This window comes from Symphalangus syndactylus, chromosome 7 (genome assembly GCF_028878055.3).
Source record: "Symphalangus syndactylus isolate Jambi chromosome 7, NHGRI_mSymSyn1-v2.1_pri, whole genome shotgun sequence".
In the NCBI taxonomy this organism is placed as follows: Eukaryota; Metazoa; Chordata; class Mammalia; order Primates; family Hylobatidae; genus Symphalangus; species Symphalangus syndactylus.
The window spans coordinates 50,587,680-50,613,941 of NC_072429.2; the positions used below are offsets into that span (position 1 = coordinate 50,587,680).

General features: G+C 40.9%; 1 protein-coding gene across 4 annotated transcripts in view; it reads left to right on the forward strand.

Moving 5' to 3' along the window:
• The window catches only part of TRPC7 (transient receptor potential cation channel subfamily C member 7), a 191,095-nt gene that overhangs the window by 5,401 nt on the left and 159,432 nt on the right, over positions 1-26,262 (forward strand). For all 4 annotated transcript variants that reach the window (XM_055286156.2, XM_055286157.2, XM_055286158.2 and 1 more), the window contains one exon: positions 3,068-3,845. In XM_055286156.2, the coding sequence (XP_055142131.1) occupies positions 3,068-3,845 (778 nt within the window). Of the gene's footprint in view, positions 1-3,067; positions 3,846-26,262 lie in introns of those variants that run through there.

The following is a 26,262-nucleotide window of genomic DNA, read 5'->3' on the forward strand; positions in this document are numbered from 1 at the left end:
TACGATGCCTTACCCTTGTGAAGAAATTATTTGTCCAAAGTCTTAGGACCTAAGGTTTAGTCTTTTCACTTGACCTACCAGAGTTTCTTTACCTAAAAGATGAGAATGCTAATACTTTGCTTTTTACGTTTTGTTTTGTTTTGTTTGTTTTGTTTTGTTTTGTAATGAGTGGAATTAACAAACAATGCTTGAATATCCTTTAAGTTTGTAGGCTGCAGTGTCTACGATATTCACAGGGACTCTGAATTTAGATTGAGTACTTATGTGTTCCTTGTGAAATATTTCTCTGCTATGACTTGGTTCAGTAGTCATTAAATTTCCTTTGAGTTAATCTCTCCACGGCTTGTTGCTGTGTAATAGTTGGGTACCCTTGACTTGTAGTCTGACCTATTCTCCCTCTTGAGCAGACCTCTAATGGAAAAGTGACATGGAATCAAGCTGTAGTGCCGGCTTCTTCTCAGACAGCTGCTGTTTCATATCTGACACACTGCTCAGATGCACTTGAGTGTAAACTGCTTTTTCTCAGGTTGAGTTGCGATGGCTAAGAATAAAAAAAGTGTTTCTGAGAGAAATAGAAGCCTATTGTAGGACAGGCTGAGTACTTCCATGAAAAAGATTATTACTAGTCTTCTTTGGGCTCAACTTCTACCTGTGTGTGTGTGTGTGTGCGTGTGTGTGTGTGTGTGTGCCCAGATGACAGGCCTTGAAACTGAGTTCATTACATCTCCTGAAACAAAGCCTCTTGGGAACACAAATGGGGTAACTGCTTAGCTTTCAACTCAGTAACTCTCTTTCTGAAAACCCTATAATAATAAGTGCTTGCACACTATTTGTGAATCTTTCTCTCCTGTAAAGGTTTTTCTGGGACTCCTAATCCACAGTCTGCCTTTGGTATCATTGAGCAGACCATCTCTGGAATGATGGCATTGTTGAAAGGAATGGGCTCAGAAGGATCTCATGAATTTGAATGCTGACAGTCTTTTCCTCAGAAATCTTTTATCAAAGCGCACTTTAAAAAAGTGGATGGTGGTTCAGATGCTCTTCCTAAAGGTGTACAGAGCTCTCCATTAGGATTTATCACCCACAGTTGCCTTTTGAGGGAGTTGCCCATAATTGTTCTTTTTATTTTGTGCAGATAAAGAAGTTGCTCCACTATACAATTTAGGAGCTTTTTCCCAAGGGAAGTGTGACTCAGCTCCAGGCAGGATTAGAGTACCAAGATCTGATCTCCATTCTTTGCTTTATACCAGACATAGGGCCCCCAAGGAGCTAAAACCAAAAAGGTTTGAGCAGGTCGAAAGGTAAAATGAGCAGAAAACTAAATGGAGTCCCCAATTTAAACATTCACAAGGCTAATTGCATAACTTTTTTAAAATCTCAAAAAAATGGATTTAATTTTAAAGCCTTTCTCTGTGATCATTTTTGACTATTTTTAAAAATGTCTGAAGTGAAATACTGATTATTGTTTATGCATGAAGACATAACAAATAAAAAAAGACAATTCTTTGGGACCATGGAAAATAGTTAAAAACAAATATCCAAGTACTTACTCTTTAAAACAGATACACTCTTGTTAAAATTTATGCCATTCTAATATTCTCTGAATAATGTGAGTGGAGGTAGAGTAGAAAAGAAAAATAGAAAATACAGGTAGAACCAATTGGAGAATCAAAAAAGTTTAAGATGTCCAAGTTGGTAGAGGCTTAGGAAACACCTGGTCCAGCCCCTCTATTTCATAGTTTTCTGAGATCTAGAAGCTGGGACCTGCTCAAGGTCTCAAGGCTAGCTGGAGATGGCATATCCCTGACTTGAGCTCAAATTACACAGTAGCTGTTATTGTCTCTAGTTTGCTGTTTCAACACTTTGGCAATGTAAGTTTGGGTAACTTACATTGTCCAAGACTGGCAAATGATGGAGCCAGGATTCCTACTCTAAACCTTCTAACTTCAAAGTCTGTCTTTCAGCCCTCCTACTCTTAGTATCTTCATCTGAGGATGAGGATAATAATAGCACCTTCCTCATAGATTTGATGCAAGAATTACACAAGTTAATATATGTGAAGCTCTTAGTATAATACCTGGCGTATAGTAGGTGCTTAATAAATGTTAACTGCTATTATTAGTAGCATTAGTATTAAGCTCTACACTAGGCCACACTGGGAAACAGCAATAAGTAAGAAGAGGACCCAGCATGTAAGTTGAGCTGTTTCTTCCATCTATATAAAAATCCAGGCTCAATCTTAAGAAGCTAAGGCTGAATTCTCTCAGAAGGGTTGCTTCAGTGGCCATCAGAAAGTGGCAGGATTCTAGTCCTGCTCCCTGCCACATCTTGCCCTTTAATAGGTGGCTAGGTTGTGTGTGGACCAGAAAACACTGTCCCCATAAAGAATAGCACAGAATGTAGAAACAGACACATGTGACATGCATGCATGTTGCTGCAGTTTTGCCATGGTGCAGGAGCTCATTCAGGGGGAGACATCTGAACCGAAGGCAGCCATATTTGTGATGGCCAACTCTATGGCACAGCCCTTGGAGAGCTGGGCATAAAAAGAGGCAAGAGGGAACAGAATAAAACCTACATTGACTTATACTTTCTACTTCCAAATTACCTCATTTAATCCTCTTACAGACTCTGCAGCACGTGTAAGTTGTCCGCATTGTGCAGGTGGGAAAACTGAAGCACAGAGGGGTTTAGTGGCTCTCGCGACTTTATACAAATGGAAATAAAACCAATAGCCTCCTGCCTGCTTCAGCCATACCACCACCCTACGCCTCAACCTCCATCTCTTATTAGGGTCCTTCTAAATCCATTTTTCATCTCTGCCACCCCGTCTCCACCCAAGGCATATAGAGGCAGACAACTGAGTCATATTCTACCACTGGAAAGAAATAGTACAGGTAACCCAGTGTGTCTGAATCTTGATGATTAAGACAATGATTTGTAAGATTGCACAATTCCTCATAAGATTCCAAGCATGATATTCTTTGTGTATCTCAACTATTTTTGTGTGCTCTACTGCAATGGAATCCGCAGGAAAGTAACAGGGCATCTTTGCCTTTTCCCATAGGTTGAGGAGCAGCACCTTCAAAAACATGCAGCGCCGGCACACAACGCTGAGGGAGAAGGGCCGTCGCCAGGCCATCAGGGGTCCTGCCTACATGTTCAACGAGAAGGGCACCAGCCTGACGCCCGAGGAGGAGCGCTTCCTGGACTCGGCTGAGTATGGCAACATCCCGGTGGTCCGGAAAATGCTGGAGGAGTCCAAGACCCTCAACTTCAACTGTGTGGACTACATGGGGCAGAACGCGCTGCAGCTGGCCGTGGGCAACGAGCACCTAGAGGTCACAGAGCTGCTGCTGAAGAAGGAGAACCTGGCACGGGTGGGGGACGCGCTGCTGCTGGCCATCAGCAAGGGCTATGTGCGCATCGTGGAGGCCATCCTCAACCACCCGGCCTTCGCGCAGGGCCAGCGCCTGACGCTCAGCCCGCTGGAACAGGAGCTGCGCGACGATGACTTCTATGCCTACGATGAGGACGGCACGCGCTTCTCCCACGACATCACGCCCATCATCCTGGCGGCGCACTGCCAGGAGTATGAGATTGTGCACATCCTGCTGCTCAAGGGCGCCCGCATCGAGCGGCCCCACGACTACTTCTGCAAGTGCAATGAGTGCACTGAGAAACAGCGGAAAGACTCCTTCAGCCACTCGCGCTCACGCATGAACGCCTACAAAGGACTGGCGAGTGCCGCCTACTTGTCCCTGTCCAGCGAAGACCCTGTCCTCACCGCCTTGGAGCTCAGCAACGAGTTAGCCAGACTAGCCAACATTGAGACTGAATTCAAGGTAACTCTCCCACTTAGCAGGCAGGTTGCCCAAGGGGCTTTTCCACGTGTGTCCAGTGTGAAATGGGTTGTCTTCAAATCTAAGAAAGGGGGAAGCCTCAGGATCTTACTGGGCAGGCCCAGGGGAGGAGGGGAACACATCTCACCTATCAGACGTAGGCCTGAGGAAGAGCAGCCTTCTGGGTGAAATGTTTTAAACTACATAAATGCGGTAAGAAGTGACTTGAGTACAAATCCATGCAGGAAAAGACAGGCGAGTGCGGGCAGGATTATGTTGTGGTTCTGATGTCAGTGCCTTAGCTCTGCCTCAGGGAGCTCAGGAGTGTCTAGGACACCTAAGGACCTGTGGTTATTTCCTAGTGCAGGGCTTAGACTTCTTGATTATTTCACCTACGTGGCTTTGATTTGTCTTGTTCACATCTCTGTCTCATCCTGGAATGTCTTGATCAGTCTCGGTCTAATAGGAAGACCTGGCTGCAGCTTTTCTTAAACCTGGGAAGCTCTTGCCATTTTCTTGTCAATGGGCTGAGGAGGAGGTTTAGGAAAATAAGAATGAAACTGTCTCTGTAGAGTTTGTCACCCTGGTAGATGAGCTCAGGCGAAAGCTCTAATTCAATCACTCTGAGAACACCTTGACCTGCCAGGTCAGCCTAGAGGATGCATCTCCAAAGTGCATTTTTCAACAGCAGGCCTGTGCTTTTATTGTCAACTGACATTCCACTTGAAAGAGAAAACTTGGCCCTAAAGTAGGAAATTCTTTTCACACAGTGTTTAATAATAATAAAAGCAAATTTTTTTTTCCTTTTTGAGACAGAGTCTTACACTGTCACCCAGGCTACAGTGCAGTGGCGTGATCTTGGCTCACTGCAAGCTCCGCCTCCTGGGTTCATGCCATTCTCCTGCCTCAGCCTCCCAAGTGTCTGGGACTACAGGTGCCCACCACCATGTCCAGCTAATTTTTTGTATTTTTAGTAGAGACAGGGTTTCACCTTGTTAGCCAGGATGGTCTTGATCTCCTGACCTCGTGATCTGCCCACCTCGGCCTCCCAAAGTGCTGAGATTATAGGTGTGAACCACCACACCCAGCCAAGAGCAAATATTTAATGGGCACTTATTGTGTGCCTAGCACTAACCACCTTATCTATATGATCTCATTTAATCTTCTCAGCAACCATATGACATGTGTACTGTTATTAGCCTCATTTTATATGACGGCGCAGAAGTAGAGAGAGGGTCGCATAGCTAGTAAATAAAACCATTTTTCTAATCTAAGCACTCAGACCCCAGAGTCAACTCTTAGCCACTTCAGGAAACTGAGGGCCAGAGCCTTGCTTGTATATTGAGCTTGTCAGATTTCACTTGTTTTTACCTGAATGATAAAGGATTGCCCACTGCAGAAGGTATAGCTGGAAGAGTAGGAACCACAACTGGGCTCATTATTTCTCATCCTGCCATTCAACCAGAGACTATCATGTGCTACATGACATACAAAGAGGTATTGCACACACAGCTGTTACCACAAGTGAAAACTTCATGATCCAAAGTAGATGTCATTGAAGGAGCTGCCCCTGTATGGCATCCAATTATACAGCCAAGAATGGGTACCAGCTCATACCAAGGAAGGCTCTCCTGGGACACATTTTTCAGGGAGGGCTCAAAGGAGATGTAATTGGGTTGGGCCTTAATCGGTAGGAGTGGTTGGGTCATTAGGAAGAGAGAGTAGGCATTTGGAGGAGGTAAGTGAAGATGAGTCTCAGAATCGGCCAGAGCAGGGAGGGTGACTAGTTCCATGTGACTCAAATACAGGCTTCCTGTAGGCCATTCAGGAGGAATGCTGAAGAGATCAGTTGGGGAAGGATCTCAAAGGACCCAGCAGGTCAGGCTGAGCACTTTTAAGGTTGTCTTGTAGGAAAGGGAGAGCCATGGAAAGTAATTAGGGAACTAAAGTGATGAAAACTAGGGTTTGGGAAATTAACTTGTCTGGTAAATAAGATTAATTGGAGAATTTGGAGTGTGAGGCACTGGGACTGAAGAGGGAGAAAATTTTGTTGTATGTAGGTGAGGCCATGGAAGCCTCTGTAGGAAGACTCTCATGCCATAAGCCAGGGACAGAAAGGCCAGGCCAACAGGAGGTTGCAGGGGCCCACAAATTGGGACTAGATAATAATTATTTAAAAAGTTTACTTTATGCCATCTGTCCCCCATCTGAGACCCAACCACTAAATTGAAGCCACTTCTCTAAATCCTACATTGTATGGTCTCATCTGAAAAACTTGGTGGATGTAGAGGTAGAGATTACTGAAAGAAACTCTTAAGGAATATAGCCTCTTTTTTCTTTTTTTCTGTACAATAAACCTTACCTACCAACATTAAGGTCAAGGATGTGCTGAGGAAAATTGGTTGAACTTTGCTTGTTGCCCAGTCTTCTGACCTATTCTGCATTGGCCATGTGAAAGGAATAGCTAAACCAATTAATTCAGATATTTCAAGCCAAAAACTTTTTTAAAAATTCAAGCAAAAAAATATTTTTTTGGATCAGATTATCTGGAAAACTGTAAAATTCTCTACTATATCTAGGAGCATGACAGCCTTACTAAATAAAATGATACTAAACTAACATTTGGAATTACATCTGAGCCATTTTTTTTAGTAAAACTCAAATCTGGCATATTTCAGTATTTGCAATATCTAAACTGGAAGTTCATTTGAAAGCATCTACTATGATATTTTGATTTTAAAAGTAAATATGAAAATTGTGGACAATTAAGAACACCAGTAACGTAATGAAAAATCCTTTCTACAATTCAGTGATTTACTTGGAATAAGAGTTTGCATCAATACATTTGCTTGCTATTAACATCCACCTAGTTTCCTTTATTTGAAGTAATGTCTTTTGGATTGTCGACAAATGGCACAGTATAAATTAACATAACTGTTCCTTTAGAACTTTATTACTTATTCAGCTAGCCTTATATGTGCATTCCTGACATTATAAATCTTCTCAGAGGAGAGCAGCTTAGCAGGAAAGAAGTCAAATTGTAATAAAAAAGAAAATAAAGAGCAAGAGAGTGTCTTCTAAAATGCACTCTTTCTGAATCTGTTCTGCTTTCGAGGGACCACATGTTGCTGCTTGTAGTCACATATTATGGAGATGACCTGATGCCATCAATTGTGTAAAAAACTATCAGATTCTCATTGGAAATGTCATATGTCATCCTCCACATCCCCTAAAATACTCATTCAGGGAAAAACTCTTCCTGACTAGGAAGCATCATCCATGAAAAGCCTGGATTTAGTTTTCCCAGGCTATTGTTTTTGGAGTCACTTTAATTTATCACCAGAATAGACACTAGTCATTAACAAAAATTGCAGCCAATGTCAAGGTCTTCAGCAAATTGTGGCTGGAGTTAGATGCCCGCTAGCAAGCCATTATTTTTGGTGTGGAAATCATGCAGCTGTTCAAATATTTTCTTATGTCTCTCTAATCTTGGATCTAGAAAGATATTAAAACTTGATGTGGTCACTGGGGCCTCCCCAGTGCCTTGTGTGGTGCCCAATAAGCTAGTGAGCATTCTGGATATACTTGATGAAGGGAATAAAGGAAATCCTAAAAGGATAATCATTTCAACTGATGAAGCAAGTACTCCTTTTCTTTATGGTTTAAACTCTTCCTACATGGGTGGATTTAATAGCAGCGTTTGATGGACATAGTGAAACGAGGAAGCTCTAAAGAAAGTTACAAGCTGGTTGGGGGCACAAAGTCCATACACATTAAATAGCTGTTCCCAATCATTTGTTTCACTGTATGTGTATGGAGGGCAAAGTGTGTCTTCTTGATCTTCCCCACAGTACCTAAAATGGGTTTTGGGAGCACTGCCAACAAATGACATTTTGGTTGATTAGTTTATCTATGCAGTAGGAGCCAGAGAAAGGGAAGATTGGTGTGAGGTGGACTTCTCAGAAGTGCTTCATCCTTGTGGAATATGTGCTGTCTGTGTAGAGGCATCTAGAGTAGCCAGGAAAAATAAAAAATTTGTCTACCTCAGTTGGGTAACAGCCACCAAGAACACAATGTGATGTCTGAAGCTCTCCTGAATTAATCTGCTTGGTTTTCTTCACTGATCATCTTTCTGATAAAATTGCTTAGGGTCCATTTCATTTTGCTAGTCTCCTTTATTTGCTTCCCAGTCAAATTCCTGGGCATTTTGTCTATGCATTTTATTTTTCTGTGGAGCTGTTATTTCAAAACGATTAGAGGAATTAATATTTCTTCCAACTGAGTTACCGAAACAGCAATGCCTGGGGCGGGGCGGGGACATGGAAAGAAAGGATGACAAGGGAATATTGTAGAGTGAGGTTTAGAACTTTGGAAGGAAAGAGAAAGCAGTATGGGGTAGGGGTATCTCTCTTGCTTTCTCATCTTTTGCTTACATTTGAAAGCATCCAGTGTGCCCAAATCAGAGACTGTGGAAGCCCCACAAACACTGTATTGCAGTTATTTAACATCTGGTGGTTCTAAAGAATAACAAAGCTACAACTAAGAAGGCTCTTCCTGTTGACAAAATAGCACGGAGGCTGTCGATGGTGATTCAGTCACAGGCAATTTATCCTTTGAGACCTCAGAGGGGAAGAGTAGGGGGCAAGAACTAACTTTATCCTACTTAAAGTGGTAATGATTTTTCTGTTTATCAATGGGCTGCTAACCACATGTGTTATGAAAAATAGATGATGAATTATGTATTAATGTTTGTGCTGTCATTTTAAGACTCATGAAAATTCCCTGGGCCTAAAATACTACAAATTAAAAATGCAAATAATGATAAATCAGACCAATTTGCCACCTGCTATGATATCTAGAGAGATCCCATTGTGGAAGGTAAAGATGTTTAGGTGATAATTTGTAATCTGCTTGCAAACTTACCAGAATAGAAAAGGGAAGAGTGAGGAGAAGGAGTGACTTTGTCTTGTTGTGCCAGGGCGCAGAGCACATCTAACCTCTGGCTGTGTGCAACCAGGGAGACAGGAAGTTGGGGAAAGGCCCCCACCTGGGCTGCCGCTGAATAAGCCTATTGCCCCAGCTTTCAGTGTTTGCACCAGTTTCTCACATACTTTCAATCATTTTAGAATTTTTAAATGTTATGGTCCAACACGCTGGGAAAAATATTATACATTTCCTTGAAGTTTGAAAGCTTGGCTGGTAGTATAAACAAACGCCTGCTTAACACACAGGAAATGACTTGAAAATTGTTTCCTTTTCTATTGGGAAAATATTTTTTAAGCTATGAAGGCTGCAGGTCTTAAAAGGAAGTTTTATGTGTGTGATGTGTGCCTGTGTGTGTAAGACAGAATCTAGAAGAAAAGTCCTCAAAGTGTGAGCTTATGCATTTGGCTGTACCTATCCGCGGGTTCCACATCAATGGATTCAGCCAACTGTGGATGGAAAATATTCAGAAAAAAAAAATCACAATACAATAAAAATAATACAAATAAATAAAACACAGTAGAACAACTATTCACATAGCATTTACATTGTATTGGGTATTATAAATTCTCTGGAAATGATTTAAAGTATACACGATATGCATAGGTTATATGCAAATATGATGCCATTTTATATCAGGGACTTGAGCACCCTCAGATTTTAGTAGAGGGGAAGGTCATGGAACCAATCATTGCAGATACTGAGGGACGACTGTATACCATCCCTAATCCCCTCAGGGATGTGTGTCCCTCTAGTCCTGTGTTTGAGCATCTGATGATGCAGAAATGTGAGTAAAGAAAGCTGAGGAATATCAGGTGATGAGTTGATGGAACTGCCACTCAATAAGCATACACAGGTGAAATGTAGTCAAAGTGTGCATGCCTTTCCTCAGAGCCACACCAGGGCTTGGTCACACGACCCCATACCTGAGAGCAAGACCCAGGGACTGGCTTATCTCCAGAAAAGGGACAAAGTGACTTCTGCTTATGTTAGCTTTGTTTTTTCTATTTTTCTGCCTAAGTGTCTAGGGGAATGCTTTTCCCAGAGCATTCATTAATGAGTCATCACAGGAAAATGAGTCAATTAATGTGTCCTTTAATAACAACTTTTCATTGGGTCACAAATAGTGCCTAAAATTAGATGATGTTTCTCTTCTAGAGTCTATGTCATGAGTATCTGCCTCCAAGATACAGGGAGACTGTATGCTCTGGGTGACAGTTATTTGAGTGTGATAAAAGAGACAAGCGCAGAGGGGCAGGACCTGGAGGGCACCCATTGCAACATGCTTCATCTCCTTGAGGCTGAGAAGTGGACAGTGAGGAGCTTGGCCCTGGAACCAGACTGACCTGGTTCTCTCTCCTACCAACCATGTAATCTTGGGCATCTATTGGAAGTTAGTTTCCTCATCTGAAAAATGGAGGGTAAGATACAGTCCTGTGTGACTTAATGAAGATATATCCTGAGAAATGCATCATTAAGCAATTTCATCACTGTGTGAACATCATAGAGTGTACCTACCCAAACCTAGATGATACAGCTCACTACACACCTGGGCTATATGGGATAGCCTCTTGCTCCTAGGCTATAAACCTGTGCAGCATGTTACTGTACTGAACACTGTAGACAATTGTAATATAGTGGTCAGAATTTATGTATATAACATATCTAAATAGGAAAGGCACAGTAAAATACTGTATAAAAATTTTTAATGATATACCTGTATAGGGCAGCTCCATTATAATCTCATGGGACCACTGTCATATATACAGTCCATTCTGGAGTGAAATGCTATTATGCCATGCATGACTGTACTTCAGTTGTAACTTGACCAAAATGGAATGCTTGTTTTCTCCACCCAAACCTTTGCTTTTACCCTAATCTGTCCAACTCTGTAAGTGACATTGCCATTCATCAAGTTGCTAAGAAATTTCTACACTTCATCCCATTTAACCTCCAGAAAATCCTGGCACATATAGTATTAAGTAAATATTAGCTCAGTAAATAGACAAATAAATCAGTGATCAAATTAATGAATAATGACCTCCCAGGGTGTTGGTGATGATTAAATGAGATAAAAAAATACATAACTTCTTACAGAGAAGCTGATATACATCATAAGCCCTATAAATTTTTCACCAGAGAGCTCCATGAAGATCTCTCGTTTCTCAGCACCCACTGGATTTTCAGCACCACAACTTTTCCTCCCAGTAACACAGCTTAAAATTAAGCACCTCCTCTATTCAGAGGGTCTTGCTGATTTCTGCTAAGCTTCCCATTCCCATGGCAGATTTTTCCAGCACAAGAAAACAACTAGGCTGTATGTGTGAGCTCCATGGTTAAAAATAGGCCAAGGGAATATTTTCCAATCGAAAAAAATGCAGAACACTAAAACTGAATAAGCTTAGAGTGCTGCTAACATATTACTGTGGAGAGAGGCGACGTGGGCTGGAAAGATAGAGAAGCAAAAGAGGAGGAGGGAGGAAATGGGCAGGCAGAGATCCTGCCAAATACAGAGATTATTTTTTGAAAAATATCTCCGTGGAAAAGATTCATCACTACACATAAAAAAATTGAGAAAAATCATTTCCTACACAAGTGCAACTATCAGTCTGAAATATCAGAGATATGGAGAAAATGGAAACAGTTCTTTGAGGATGTTAGCCAATGAGTAGTAGCACAAATTAAATCAAATGGAAATACAGAGATTTTTCTCTGCAAAAAATAATTACAATGCTATATACATTAATCACAGTAGAGTAGCATTAATCAAGTATGCTGCACACACCATCTGCAGGGAGGCACATGTTTTATTAGCAGTAAATTCGCACTCAGATTAAATACAGAAAATATTTATCAGGATGGGGATAAGATCTATAGACTCACAGAATATCAGAGCTAGGCAGGCCCTAGTAACAGAGCCATCAGAAAATTCCCTATTCATGCAATGAATACACATAAAGCTTCTAGTCTGGACAAGGCTCTGCGTTGGATGCTGACATAAAACGAACAAGATAAAGTTCCTGCCCTCAAGGACCTTATTGTCAAGGGGAGAAGATAGGTGTCCTTCATGTAATCATACCAATAAACACAGCATTGCAATTGTGCTAGAAAATAAAAATGCAATTTTAAAAGAGTTGTCTCAATGGGGAAGCTTGCAGCAATGTCTAAAATGAAACCCAGTGGAATAAAAGAGATAAATGGACAACAGAGAATAGGAAAGAGGGCTCTGAGTGTGGAAATGACACATGAAATAGCCCAGTGAAGGGAAGGAGAAAAAGAAGCCCATTCCGAGAATTGTGAGTAACATGGTCTGGATCTACTGGAGGGAGTAAACAGAAGTAGCAGGTGACATGGATGCTAAAGAGACCTTAGCTATGTCTTTACCATTAGTGGCCATGTAAGAAGTTGGACTTCATTGTAGGGTGAATGGCGAGGCATCAGATGTTTTCAGCAAGTGAGTGAGTGACTCATATATGCAGTTTCGGAAGATCTACTCTACCTGCTATAGAAAATGGATTGGAGAGCACAAGAATGGAAAGAGTTGGAAGGCCTATGTAGGAAGACGAGACCCTTCCGGGAAGGGGTGAGTGGCATATGAATGCAGAAGGACTAGCTCATCTCCACCAGCAGATGCTTCATTGCAGATGAAGCCACAGCACAGCTGGAGCAGGTGACTGGCTCCTGGCTGCTTCCAGGACCACCGTTTTGTCTTTAAGCTCCCCAGGACCCTGCTTATCCTATCTCTGCGACCTCTCAGTGCTTCACAGTGGTGCTTCAGGCAGTGGAGAGGAATAGGGACAGGAAGCAGAACAGAGACAGCTCTTTAACTTCTCCTCTAAGACAAGAGCCCAGTAAAATAGAAGGAGAACAGGAGAGTGATGTCAATTCCAATTTTTCACCTTGATCTTTGATGGAAAATTGACCTTGACCTTAGAATAGAGTGTGTCCCAGGCTCGGCCAAATTGTTCTTTGCAAAGCGGAGGTATTGGAAAGTGGGTTCAGAAGTGATAACCCCAGAATGGAAAGGATTCCAGTGGACTTTAATCTTCCCACTGCATTTTCAAGATTCTAAAAACATCTTTCTCTCTCTGTTGGCTGCATGAACCAAGTAAATTTTTCATTAAAGTACAGGAAAATGACTGAATCTTCTATCTGATTTATGTTAAACTAAGCTCATTTTAGCATAAATACAGATATGGAGTAGACCTCCCCTTCTCCTTCCTTCTCCTTTCCTTCATGGGACTTTGGACATTCAAAATGCCATGCCAACAAGAGACTGGGTGCAATCAAGGCTTTTCTGGCCACCCAAAATCTCCTTTGGCAAATACTCAATTGAGTGTGGGTGGTTGTTTGAGTTTCTGAGTGCTGCAATAACAATGTAGCACAAATGTGGTGACTTAAAACCACAGAACCTTATTCTCTCACAGTACTGAAGGCTAGAGGTCCAAAATCAAGGTGTTAGCAGGGTCATGCCCTCCTTGGAGGCTCCAGGAGAGGATCTGTCCTTGCCTCTTCCTAGTTTCTGGTGGTTTCTGCCAAGCCTTGACTTGTCAACGCACCACTCCAGTCTCTGCCTTTGTTATAATGCAGTAGGGTTCTCGCTGTGTGTTTCTATGTTAATTCTCTTCTGATAAGGACACCAGTCATTTGGGATTGAGGATCCACCCTATTCCAATAGGACTGCGTCTTAAATAGTTACACCAGCAAATACCCTATTTCCAAATAAGGCCACATTCTGAGGTACCAGGAAGGACATGCATTGGGGTGCGGGGTGCTATTCAACTCAGTACATTAGGGTAAGCACCAGGTTGAGATAAACTGGTGAAGGCTGAGACCAGGAATCCAGGAAGACCTCCAGTAGGGAAAACTAGGCCAGAGGTCAGTGACTCATACCATGGGTCATGTATTCTAGGAAGCCAAAGATAATCCTAACCAAGAGGTCAGTCTGGAGGAAACCGGAGGTTATTGATTTCTTGGTTATTGACCAAGCACAAACCAAGCCAGTGATATGGGAACTTCATAAATGTGTCCATGTGTGTGTTGTGTGTATGTGTACGTGTGTGTGTTGTATGTGTACATGGTGTGTGTGTTGCGTGTATGTGTACATATGTGTGTGTGCGCACTCGTGGTGTTGGGAAAAGCAGAACAGATAAAAGGAGGGAGGGCAGCCGAGAGAGGAAACTTGGTATTGGGGACAGTGCCCTCTCAAGTATGACAAAAACCGTTTAAAGTGTTGGGTTTGGGGATAATAAAAGTAAAACACTGCTGATTATAGAATTTTAAAAAATATAGAAGAGCAGAAGAACAAAAATATTAGCATTAATTCCACTAAGAATAGTTCATTTTTTTAATTTAATTTTTTATTTATATATATATTTTATTATACTTTAAGTTCTAGGGTATATGTGCACAATGTGCAGGTTTGTTACATATGTATACATGTGCCATGTTGGTGTGCTGCACCCATTAACTTGTCATTTACATTAGGTATATCTCCTAATGCTATCCCTCCCTCCACCCCACAACAGTCCTCGGTGTGTGAGATATAGACCAATGGAACAGAACAGAGCCCTCAGAAATAATACCACACATCTACAACTACCTGATCTTTGACAAACCTGACAAAAACAAGCAACGGGGAAAGGATTCCCTATTTAACAAATGGTGCTGGGAAAACTGGCTAGCCATATGTAGAAAGCTGAAACTGGATCCCTTCCTTATACCTTATACAAAAATTAATTCAAGATGGATTAAAGACTTAAATGTTAGACCTAAAACCATAAAAACTCTAGAAGAAAACCTAGGCAATACCATTCAGGCCATAGGCATGGGCAAGGACTTCATGTCTAAAACACCAAAAGCAATGGCAGCAAAAGCCAAAATTGACAAATGGGATCTATTAAACTAAAGAGCTTCTGCACAGCAAAAGAAACTACCATCAGAGTGAACAGGCAGCCTATAGAACGGGAGAAAATTTTTGCAATCTACTCATCTGACAAAGGGCTAATATCCAGAATCTACAAAGAACTCATTTTTTTTTTTTTTTTTTTTTTTTTGAGGCAGTGTCTCGCTCTGTGTGAGACACCTGGAGTGCAGTGGCTTGATCTCGGCTCACTGCAACCACCGCCTTCCAGGTTCAAGTGATTCTCCCGCCTCAGCCTCAGCCTCCCAAGTACTGGGATTACAGGCGCCTGCCACCACGCCCATATTTTTGTACTTTTGTATTTTTAGTAGAGACGGGGTTTCGCCATGTTGGCCAGGCTGATCTCAAACTCCTCACCTCAGGTGATCTGCCCGCCTTGGCGTCCCAAAGTGCTGGGATTACAGGCGTGAGCCACCACGCCTGGCCAGAATAGTTCATATTTTGGTGTTTCCCCCAATCCTCCCCAACCTCCAGGTACAAAAATTTGAATTAATACTATAACTCTGTTGATGGAACATTATCAACATATTTTTATTTCCCTTCATACTTTATCCCTACTTCCATTATCCTTCCCCTCCAAAAAGCATCCTTTTCGATATATTTAATGTATTTAGATATATATGTATCTATCAAAAATTCAAGAAATACGACTTTTGCATCCACTATGTTCTCAAGATTCTAGAGGGTGGGATTTCTTAAAGATCATCAAAACCCTGTAGTCTCTGCCCTCATGGAGCTTACATCCTAATGGAAATTATGAAAAAATATGGTGGTTGTTTTGCATGTGTGCTTGCACATGTGTTTAGTTTATTGCTTCTGTCTGCTTCCTACTACTCTATTTCCTGCACCTACAGTCTTTGATTGGCTCATTCTCTTAGTGATAGACACCCAGGCTGCCTCTCACTTGTTGTTACCACAAAGGAGGCTGCAAAGAACATCCCTATACCCCCTTAGAATCCTATTCAAGCATTCTTGTGTTCTAGAATCAGGAAGGAATACCCATGGCTAGGTTCAGTGAACACAGCAGACTAACCTCCAGAAGACCCACCCTAGTCTACACTCTCTCAGGGGCTTTCATGTGCCACATGCTGCTGTCTAATGTTTGCCAGTATGAGAAATGTAAAGTCATTTTAATTTGTGTTTCTCTAATTGCTAGGGAGGCTGACCACTTCCTATACTGTCTAGACATGTAGGTTTCTCCTTTCTATGAATTGCCTACTTTGATCTTTTCTTCACCCACATTTAAAAAAATTTTAACTTTTATTTTAGGTTCAGGGATACATGTGCATATTTATTATGTAGGTATATTGCATGTCACAGGTGTTTGGTTTACAGTTTATTTCATCATCCAGATAATAAGTACTGGGGTAAAAACTCCCCGATAGGTAGTTTTTTGTTCTTCACCTCCTTGCAGCCTTCATCCTTGAGTAGGCCCTAGAGTCTGTTGTTCCCTTCTTTGCGTCCATGTGTGCTCAGTGTTTAGCTCCCACTTGTAGGTAAAAACATGCAGTATTTGGTTTACTGTTCCCGTGTTAGTTTGCTTAGGATAATGGCCTCCAGCTCCATCATGTTGCCGCAAAGGACATGATCTCATTTTTTAATGGCTGTGTAGTATTCCATGGTATTTATGTACATTTTCTTTATCCAGTCTAGCATTGATGGTCATTGAGGTTGATTCTCTGTCTTTGCTATTGTAAATAGTGCTGTGATTAACATACACATGCATATGTCTTTATGGTAGAACGATTTATATTCCTTTGGGTATATACACAACAATTCCTTTTTTGCAAGTGTTCTTTATGTATTCTAAATACTAGTTCCTTCTCTATTTCAGACATTGCAAATATCTTTTCCCAGTGTGTCACTCATCTGTGTAGGGGCAAAAAGGGAGTAATGCCTTTTCCATCACCTATCACAAAGTTCACCCCTGTAACAAATGACAGATTAACAAGAGAAAAAACATAAATTTATTTAACAAAGTTTTACATGACATGGATGCTTTCAGAAGTAAAGACCTTAAGACCCAGGAAGAAATGTCTGTTTCTATGCTTAGTTTAGATGAAGAACAGACAGCCATGTAAAAATGTGATTGAACAAAAGGGTATGATCTAATGGTAATAGACCAAGGCCTGTCTGTTCAGATTCTTCTTGGCTTCTCTGTGTAGTATTCCTTCCCCCAGGGAATAGGGAAGGACCCTTTTGGAATAAGGATCTTATTTCCTATTTTCTAGCAAAGTAGGTCAGAGAATTTCGAGGACATCTCTCACAAAGGCTGGGGAAGGTCAGAGTGACCTTCTTACTTCTAAAGCCCTACCAATCTCCTTCAGTTCGAAGTGCCTTGGGGTAGCATTTTTGAGCCCCAACATCAGTTATATTTGTCTGTCATTCTTTATTGAACAGAAAACCTTGCTTTTGAAATGGTTTATGCATTTAGCCTTATTAAGAAATTATTTCCCACTTAAGGTTATGAAGAATTATTCTATATTACGTCTTTTTTTTCTTCTATTACTTTCATTAGCTTTACCATTCACTTTTAAGTCCTTAGTACAGCTGGAGTTTGCTTTTGTATGTAGAGTGAGTTTGTTTCAGTTTTTGCTTTTCTCTGTATGTTTAGTTTCCCAGTTTCATCCATTAAATAATCTAACTTTTCCCCACTAATCTCTATCCACCCCTATCACATACCAATTCCCAAATACATGTTTCTGTTTCTTTGTTTTCTATTCCATTCCACTGTTCTGACTATTTCTCCATTCTTTCTTCCACAGTTTCATCCTAGGACTTTGTTTTGTGACCTATTACCAAGTGGGGAGATCCAGTTATATTTTCTGCACATAGATTTGTTTGTCACAAACAATTGTTACAAGGCTGTATAGTAATTTGGAATCCTGCTTTTCTCACTGAATATTGTTAATTTTGGCATTTCTCCCAAGTTTTGTCAGCACTTTATAAACATCAATTCCTAGAAAATGTAGTGTCACCATCAATAAAACCAAATCTCACAATCCAGTGTGCTTCCACCATAGAGCAACTTCTGCCGCCTAATATAAGGTGAGGGTAGGCCCCAGGGACTGAGGCAGGGTCAAGTCTGCAGGAGATGGGATAAGGTGTTCTGATCCCTGACTAGGGAGAGACAGATGATGGCTGGGCCCAGACTTGGATTCCATAGGTCATCTTCAGCCATTCTTTCCAGAACATAACCCCTACTCCCAGGGGTCAGTGATGGTCCATTTAGAAGGAAGAAGAACACTCGTTTTCCAAGAGGATCTTTCTCTTACACACCCAGCAGTGTGCACCCCTCAGCAGAACTGAATACAGATCCCTGGGATTCTTGATATTCTTGGCCAGCTCTCCAGGATGGGCTTGGTGAACAGAGGGAGGCATGTGAGCTCACATCTGCGTACCAGCCCAGCCCCTGGGGGAACCATACAGGACCCAGGCAGCTTCATGGCCTGTTACCTTGATGGAATTTTTACCATTCTTTGTTGAGGTTATATTTCAAAAACACTTAGAAGGCCTGTGAAAATTACACATTAGGGGTTAGAAAGGAAGTGGCAGAGTAGGGGATGGAGAAAGCCAATAAGGCGTGAATAAATTACCTGAAAGGCTACTAAAAAAAATTGGTAAGGGCTGTTTTTTGTATTTCCTAAGGATCAACAAGAGGGAGCTGGAATTAAAAATCAATGAGAAGAGGGCTAAGATCAGAGACTTGTTCTTAAAACGACTTCAGCAACATGGCCCACATATGCATAATATATTTCAGGTGAATTAAGCCACAATATGGACAGGAACCAAACTGTGCTAATAATCTGAGATCCCATGTTGCTGCTGGATCTGTAACTGGTTGAAAATTTCATTGTCAGAAGCAGGAGCTAAGCCTGGAGCAGCCAAGAGTTTGGTTTCTCCTGGAATTACCTGAATAGCGACTGTTGTACAGGAATAAGGGATAAATGAAGAAATCATTCACCTTCTTTTCAATTTTTCAATCAAGGGAATATATGATATGAAAAATCATCCAAATAGGACCCAAAATAGACAGCAAGAAGTAAGCTCGTCTTCCTTAACCATGTCTTTGCCCCAGTGTCAATTCCCAGACTCAGCCTTATTAATAATTTATTTTATATCTGGGCATAAATCTTTTATTTATACACAGGTGTGTGTGTATATATATATGTATATGTATGTGTATGTAAATATATGTATATATGTTAATTTATTTACTTTTTGCCTTAAAATTATTAAATACCCCACATTCAGTTCCCGACTGGCTTTTTTTTCTTTTTTTTCTTTTTTTTTTTTTATTATACTTTAGGTTTTAGGGTACACGTGCACAATGTGCAGGTTTCTTACATATGTATCCATGTGCCATGTTGATTTCCTGCACCCATTAACTCGTCATTTAGCATTAGGTATATCTCCTAATGCTGTCCCTCCCCCCTCCCCCCACCCCACAACAGTCCCCGGAGTGTGATGTTCCCCTTCCTGTGTCCATGAGTTCTCATTGTTCAATTCCCACCTGTGAGTGAGAACATGCGGTGTTTGGTTTTTTGTCCTTGCGATAGTTTACTGAGAATGATGTTTTCCAGTTTCATCCATGTCCCTACAAAGGACACGAACTCATCATTTTTTATGGCTGCATAGTATTCCATGGTATATATGTGCCACATTTTCTTAATCCAGTCTATTGTTGTTGGACATTTAGGTTGGTTACAACTCTGCTATTGTGAATAGTGCCGCAATAAACATACGTGTGCATGTGTCTTTATAGCAGCATGATTTATAGTCCTTTGGGTATATACCCAGTAATGGGATGGCTGGGTCAAATGGTATTTCTAGTTCTAGATCCCTGAGGAATCACCACACTGACTTCCACAATGGTTGAACTAGTTTACAGTCCCACCAACAGTGTAAAAGTGTTCCTATTTCTCCACATCCTCTCCAGCACCTGTTGTTTCCTGCTTTTTTAATGATGGCCATTCTAACTGGTGTGAGATGGTATCTCACTGTGGTTTTGATTTGCATTTCTTTGATGGCCAGTGATGATGAGCATTTCTTCGTGTGTTTTTTGGCTGCATAAATGTCTTCTTTTGAGAAGTGTCTGTTCATATCCTTTGCCCACTTTTTGATGGGGTTGTTTGTTTTTTTCTTGTAAATTTGTTTGAGTTCATTGTAGATTCTGGATATTAGCCCTTTGTCAGATAAATAATTTGCAAAAATTTTCTCCCATTCTGTAGGTTACCTGTTCACTCTGATGGTAGTTTCTTTTGCTGTGCAGAAGCTCTTTAGTTTAATTAGATCCCATTTGTCAATTTTGGCTTTTGTTGCCATTGCTTTTGGTGTTTTAGACATGAAGTCCTTGCCCACGCCTATGTCCTGAATGGTATTGCCTAGGTTTTCTTGTAGGATTTTAATGGTTTTAGGTCTAACATTTAAGTCTTTAATCCATCTTGAATTAATTTTTGTATAAGGTGTAAGGAAGGGATCCAGTTTCAGCTTTCTACATATGGCTAGCCAGTTTTCCCAGCACCATTTATTAAATAGGGAATCCTTTCCCCATTTCTTGTTTTTGTCAGGTTTGTCAAAGATCAGATAGTTGTAGGTATGCGGCATCATTTCTGAGGGCTCTGTTCTGTTCCATTGATCTATGTCTCTGTTGTGGTACCAGTACCACGCTGTTTTGGTTACTGTAGCCTTGTAGTATAGTTTAAAGTCAGGTAGCGTGATGACTCCAGCTTTGTTCTTTTGGCTTAGGATTGACTTGGTGATGCGGGCTCTTTTTTGGTTCCATATGAACTTTAAAGTATTTTTTTCCAATTCTGTGAAGAAAGTCATTGGTAGCTTGATGGGGATGGCATTGAATCTATAAATTACCTTGGGCAGTATGGCCATTTTCACGATATTGATTCTTCCAACCCATGAGCATGGAATGTTCTTCCATTTGTTTGTATCCTCTTTTATTTCATTGAGCAGTAGTTTGTAGTTCTCCTTGAAGAGGTCCTTCACATCCCTTGTAAGTTGGATTCCTAGGTATTTTATTCTCTTTGAAGCAATTGTGAATGGGAGTTCACTCATGATTTGGCTCTCTGTTTGTCTGTTATTGGTGTACAAGAATGCTTGTGATTTTTGTACATTGATTTTGTATTCTGAGAATTTGCTGAAGTTGCTAATCAGCTTAAGGAGATTTTGGGCTGAGACAATGGGGTTTTCTAGATATACAATCATGTCATCTGCAAACAGGGACAATTTGACTTCCTCTTTTCCTAATTGAATACCCTTTATTTCCTTCTCCTGCCTGATTGCTCTGGCCAGAACTTCCAGCACTATGTTGAATAGGAGTGGTGAGAGAGGGCATCCCTGTCTTGTGCCAGTTTTCAGAGGGAATGCTTCCAGTTTTTGACCATTCAGTATGATATTGGCCGTGGGTTTGTCATAGATAGCTCTTATTATTTTGAGATACGTCCCATCAATACCTAATTTATTGAGAGTTTTTAGCATGAAGGGTTGTTGAATTTTGTCAAAGGCCTTTTCTGCATCTATTGAGATAATCATGTGGTTTTTGTCTTTGGTTCTGTTTATATGCTGGATTACATTTATTGATTTGCATATGTTGAACCATCCTTGCATCCCTGGGATGAAGCCCACTTGATTATGGTGGATAAGCTTTTTGAGGTGCTGCTGGATTCGGTTTGCCAGTATTTTATTGAGGATTTTTGCATCAATGTTCATCAAGGATATTGTTCTGAAATTCTCTTTTTTGGTTATGTCTCTGCCAGGCTTTGGTATCAGGACGATGCTGGCTTCATAAAATGTGTTAGGGAGGATTCCCTCTTTTTCTATTGATTGGAATAGTTTCAGAAGGAATGGTACCAGTTCCTCCTTGTACCTCTGGTAGAATTCAGCTGTGAATCCATCAAGTCCTGGACTCTTTTTGGTTGATAAGCTATTGATTATTGCCACAATTTCAGAACTTGTTATTGGTCTATTCAGAGATTCAAATTCTTCCTGATTTAGTCTTGGGAGGGTGTATTTGTCGAGGAATTTATCCATTTCTTCTAGATTTTCTAGTTTATTTGCATAGAGGTGTTTGTAGTATTCTCTGATGGTAGATTGTATTTCTGTGGGATCGGTGGTGATATCCCCTTATCATATTTTATTGCATCTATTTGATTCTTCTCTGTTTTCTTCTTTATTAGTCTTGCTAGCGGTCTATCAATTTTGTTGATCTTTTCAAAAAACCAGCTCCTGGATTCATTAATTTTTTGAAGGGTTTTTTGTGTCTCTATTTCCTTCAGTTCTGCTCAGATTTTAGTTATTTCTAGCCTTCTGCTAGCTTTTGAATGTGTTTGCTCTTGCTTTTCTAGTTCTTTTAATTGTGATGTTAGGGTGTCAATTTTGGATCTTTCCTGCTTTCTCTTGTGGGCATTTAGTGCTATAAATTTGCCTCTACACACTGCTTTGAACGTGTCCCAGAGATTCTGGTCTGTTGTGTCTTTGTTCTCGTTGGTTTCAAAGAACATCTTTATTTCTGCCTTCATTTCATTATGTACCCAATATTCATTCAGGAGCAGGTTGTTCAGTTTCCATGTAGTTGAGCGGTTTTGAGTGAGTTTCTTGATCCTGAGTTCTAGTTTGATTGCACTGTGGTCTGAGAGACAGTTTGTTATAATTTCTGTTCTTTTACATTTGCTGAGGAGAGCTTTACTTCCAACTATGTGGTCAATTTTGGAATAGGTGTGGTGTGGTGCTGAAAAAAATGTATATTCTCTTGATTTGGCGTGGAGAGTTCTGTAGATGTCTATTAGGACCACTTTATGTAGAGCTGAGTTCAATTCCTGGATATCCTTGTTAACTTTCCATCTCGTTTATCTGTCTAATGTTGACAGTGGGGTGTTAAAATCTCCCGTTATTATTGTGTGGGAGTTTAAGTCCCTTTGTAGGTCACTCAGGACTTGCTTTATGAACCTGGGTGCTCCTGTGTTGGGTGCATATATATTTAGCATAGTTAGCTCTTCTTTTTGAATTGATCCCTTTACCATTATGTAATGGCCTTCTTTGTCTCTTTTGATCTTTGTTGGTTTAAAGTCTATTTTATCAGAGACTAGGATTGCAACCCCTGCCTTTTTTTGTTTTCCAGTTGCTTAGATCTTCCTCCATCCCTTTATTTTGAGTCTATGTGTGTGTCTGCACGTGAGATGGGTTTCCTGAATACAGCACACTGATGGGTCCTGACTCCTTATCCAGTTTGCCAGTCTGTGTCTTTTAATTGGAGCATTTAGGCCATTTACATTTAACGTGAATATTGTTATGTGTGAATCTGATCCTGTCATTATGATGTTAGTTGGTTATTTTGCTCGTTAGTTGATGCAGTTTCTTCCTAGCCTTGATGGTCTTTACAATTTGGCGTGTTTTTGCAGTGGCTGGTACCGGTTGTTCCTTTCCATGTTTAGTGCTTCCTTCAGGAGCTCTTTTAGGGCAGGCCTGGTGGTGAAAAAATCACTCAGCATTTGCTTGTCTGTAAAGTATTTTATTTCTCCTTCACTTATGAAGCTTAGTTTGGCTGGATATGAAATTCTGGGTTGAAAATTCTTTTCTTTAAGAATGTTGAATATCGGCCCCCACTCTCTTCTGGCTTGTAGAGTTTCTGCTGAGAGATCAGCTGTTAGTCTGATGGGCTTCCCTTTGTGGGTAACCCGACCTTTCTCTCTGGCTGCTCTTAACATTTTTTCCTTCATTTCAACTTCGGTGAATCTGACAATTACGTGTCTTGGAGTTGCTCTTCTCGAGGAGTATCTTTGTGGTGTTCTCTGTATTTCCTGAATCTGAATGTTGGCCTGCCTTGCTAGATTGGGGAAGTTCTCCTGGATAATATCTTGCAGAGTGTTTTCCAACTTGGTTCCATTCTCCCCATCATTTTCAGGTACACCAATCAGAGGTAGGTTTGGTCTTTTCACATAGTCCCAAATTTCTTGGAGGCTTTGTTCATTTCTTTTTATTCTTTTTTCTCTAAACTTCCCTTCTCTCTTCATTTCATTCATTTCATCTTCCATCAGCGATACCCTTTCTTCCAGTTGATCGCATCTGCTACTGAGGCTTCTGCAATCTTCACGTAGTTCTCAAAACTTGGCTTTCAGCTCCATCAGCTCCTTTAAGCCCTTCTCTCCATTGGTTATTCTAGTTATCCATTCTTCTAATTTTTTTTCAAAGTTTTTAACTTCTTTGCTATTGTTTTGAATTTCCTCCCATAGCTCAGAGTAGTTTGATCGTCTGAAGACTTCTACTCTCAACTCGTCAAAGTCATCCTCCATCCAGCTTTCTTCCGTTGCTGGTGAGGAACTGCGTTCCTTTGGAGGAGGAGAGGTGCTCTGTTTTTTAGAGTTTCCAGTTTTTCTGCTCTGTTTTTTCCCCATCTTTGTGGTTTTATCTACTTTTTGTCTTTGATGATGGTGATGTACAGATGGGTTTTTGGTGTGGATGTCCTTTCTGTTTGTTAGTTTTCCTTCTACCAGACAGTACCCTCAGCTGCAGGTCTGTTGGAGTATACTAGAGGTCCACTCCAGACCCTGTTTGGCTGGGTGTCAGCAGCGGTGGCTGCAGAACAGCGTATTTTCGTGAGACCGCACATTCAGCTGTCTGATAGTTCCTCTGAAAGTTTTGTCTCAGAGGATTACTTGGCTGAATGAGGTGTCAGTCTGTCCCTACTGGGGGGGTGCCTCCCAGTTAGGCTTCTCAGGGTGAGAGACCCACTTTAGGAGGCAGTCTGTCCGTTCTCAGATCTCCATCTGCGTGCTGGGAGAACCACTACTCTCTTCAAAGCTGTCAGTCAGACAGGGACATTGAAGTCTGTGGAGGTTCCTGCTGAGTTTTTGTTTGTCTGTTCCCTGCCTCCAGAGGTGGAGCCTACAGAGGCAGGCAGGCCTCCTTGAGCTGTGGTGGGCTCCACCCAGTTCGAGCTTCCTGGGTGCTTTGTTTACCTAAGCAAGCCTGGGCAATGGCGGGCGCCTCTCCCCCAGCCTCGCTGCTGCCTTGCAGCTTGATCTCAGACTGCTGTGCTAGCAATCAGCGAGACTCTGTGGGCATAGGACCCTCCGAGCCAGGTGCAGGACACAGTCTCCTAGTGTGCTGTTTTCCAGGCCCGTTGGAAAAGCACAGTATTAGGATGGGACTGACCCAATATTCCAGGTGCCGTCTGTTACACCTTTCTTTGACTAGGAAAGGGAACTCCCTGACCCCTTGCGCTTCCCGAGTGAGGCAATGCCTTGTCCTGCTTCGGCTCGCACACAGTGTGCTTCACCGACTGTCCTGCACCCACTGTTTGTTTGGCACTCCCTAGTGAGATGAAACTGGTACCTCAAGCAGAAATGCAGAAATCACCCGTCTTCTGTGTCACTCGGGCTGGGAGCTGTAGGCCGGAGCTGTTCCTATTTGGCCATCTTGGCTCCACCCCCCCCTTTTTTTTAAATTAATAATAAAATCTGGCAGAAATGTCTGTCCACATCAGCATCTCCAAGTCTACCTCTTTCTCCCCAATAGTTGTAGTGTTCCACAAGATAGATGCACTGTAATTTATGTATCATTTCCCTATTGATGAACTTTAGGCTAGTTCCAGGTTTCTGTCTTAATAAACAGTTCTATATTAAACCTCATTATATATACAACTTTCTGTACTTCTGTGACCACATCTGTAAGTTAAACTCCCCAAAATGGAGTTGCTGGGTCAAAGAGCACTGGCACTGAAAACTATATAAGAGATTGATAATTGCCCTCCCAGAAGGCAGCCTCAAATCATAAATTTCACTGACAGAGAAAATGAGTCTCTTTTCCTCACTTCCTTCCAGACAGTGTGTGTTAGCAAATTTTTAAATGGCTGCTGATTTTGTAGGAAACAGTATCTCAGTGCCATTTTAATTTGAATTTCTTTTATGAGTAAGATTAAACAACTCTTATTTAAAGTTCGTTTGTATTTCTTTTTCTGTGAATTGTCTTCTGGTGTCTTTTGTCCATTTTTTCTTGGCTCATTACTGTTTTTACTGATTTTTATGAAAAAAATCGACATTTATCTATTTTATGTGTTGCAAATATTTTTTCAACTTGTCTTTTTATCTCCTTTATGGTATTCTTTTCTGAACAGAAATTTTATTCAAATTTTATGCTTTCTTATTTGTGAGTTTTTTCAGTTTGGCTTGTAGATTTCATGTCATGCTTTAAAAGGCTACTCCACGATTATTTTTATTGATTAATAATGTGCATATATTTATGGTATATAATGTGATGTTTTCATATGTGTATACATTATATAATAATCAAATCAGGTTAATTAACATATTAATCACCTCAAATGCTTATTTCTTTACAGTGAAAATATTTAAAACCCTTTTTTAGTTTCTTTAAATATATGTTATTATAATCTATAGTCACCATGTTGTGCAATAGATCATCAGAACCTATTTCTTCCATCTAACTGAAACTCCCTACTTTGGGACCAACATCTCCCATTTCCTTACCCACCCCACCCAACAC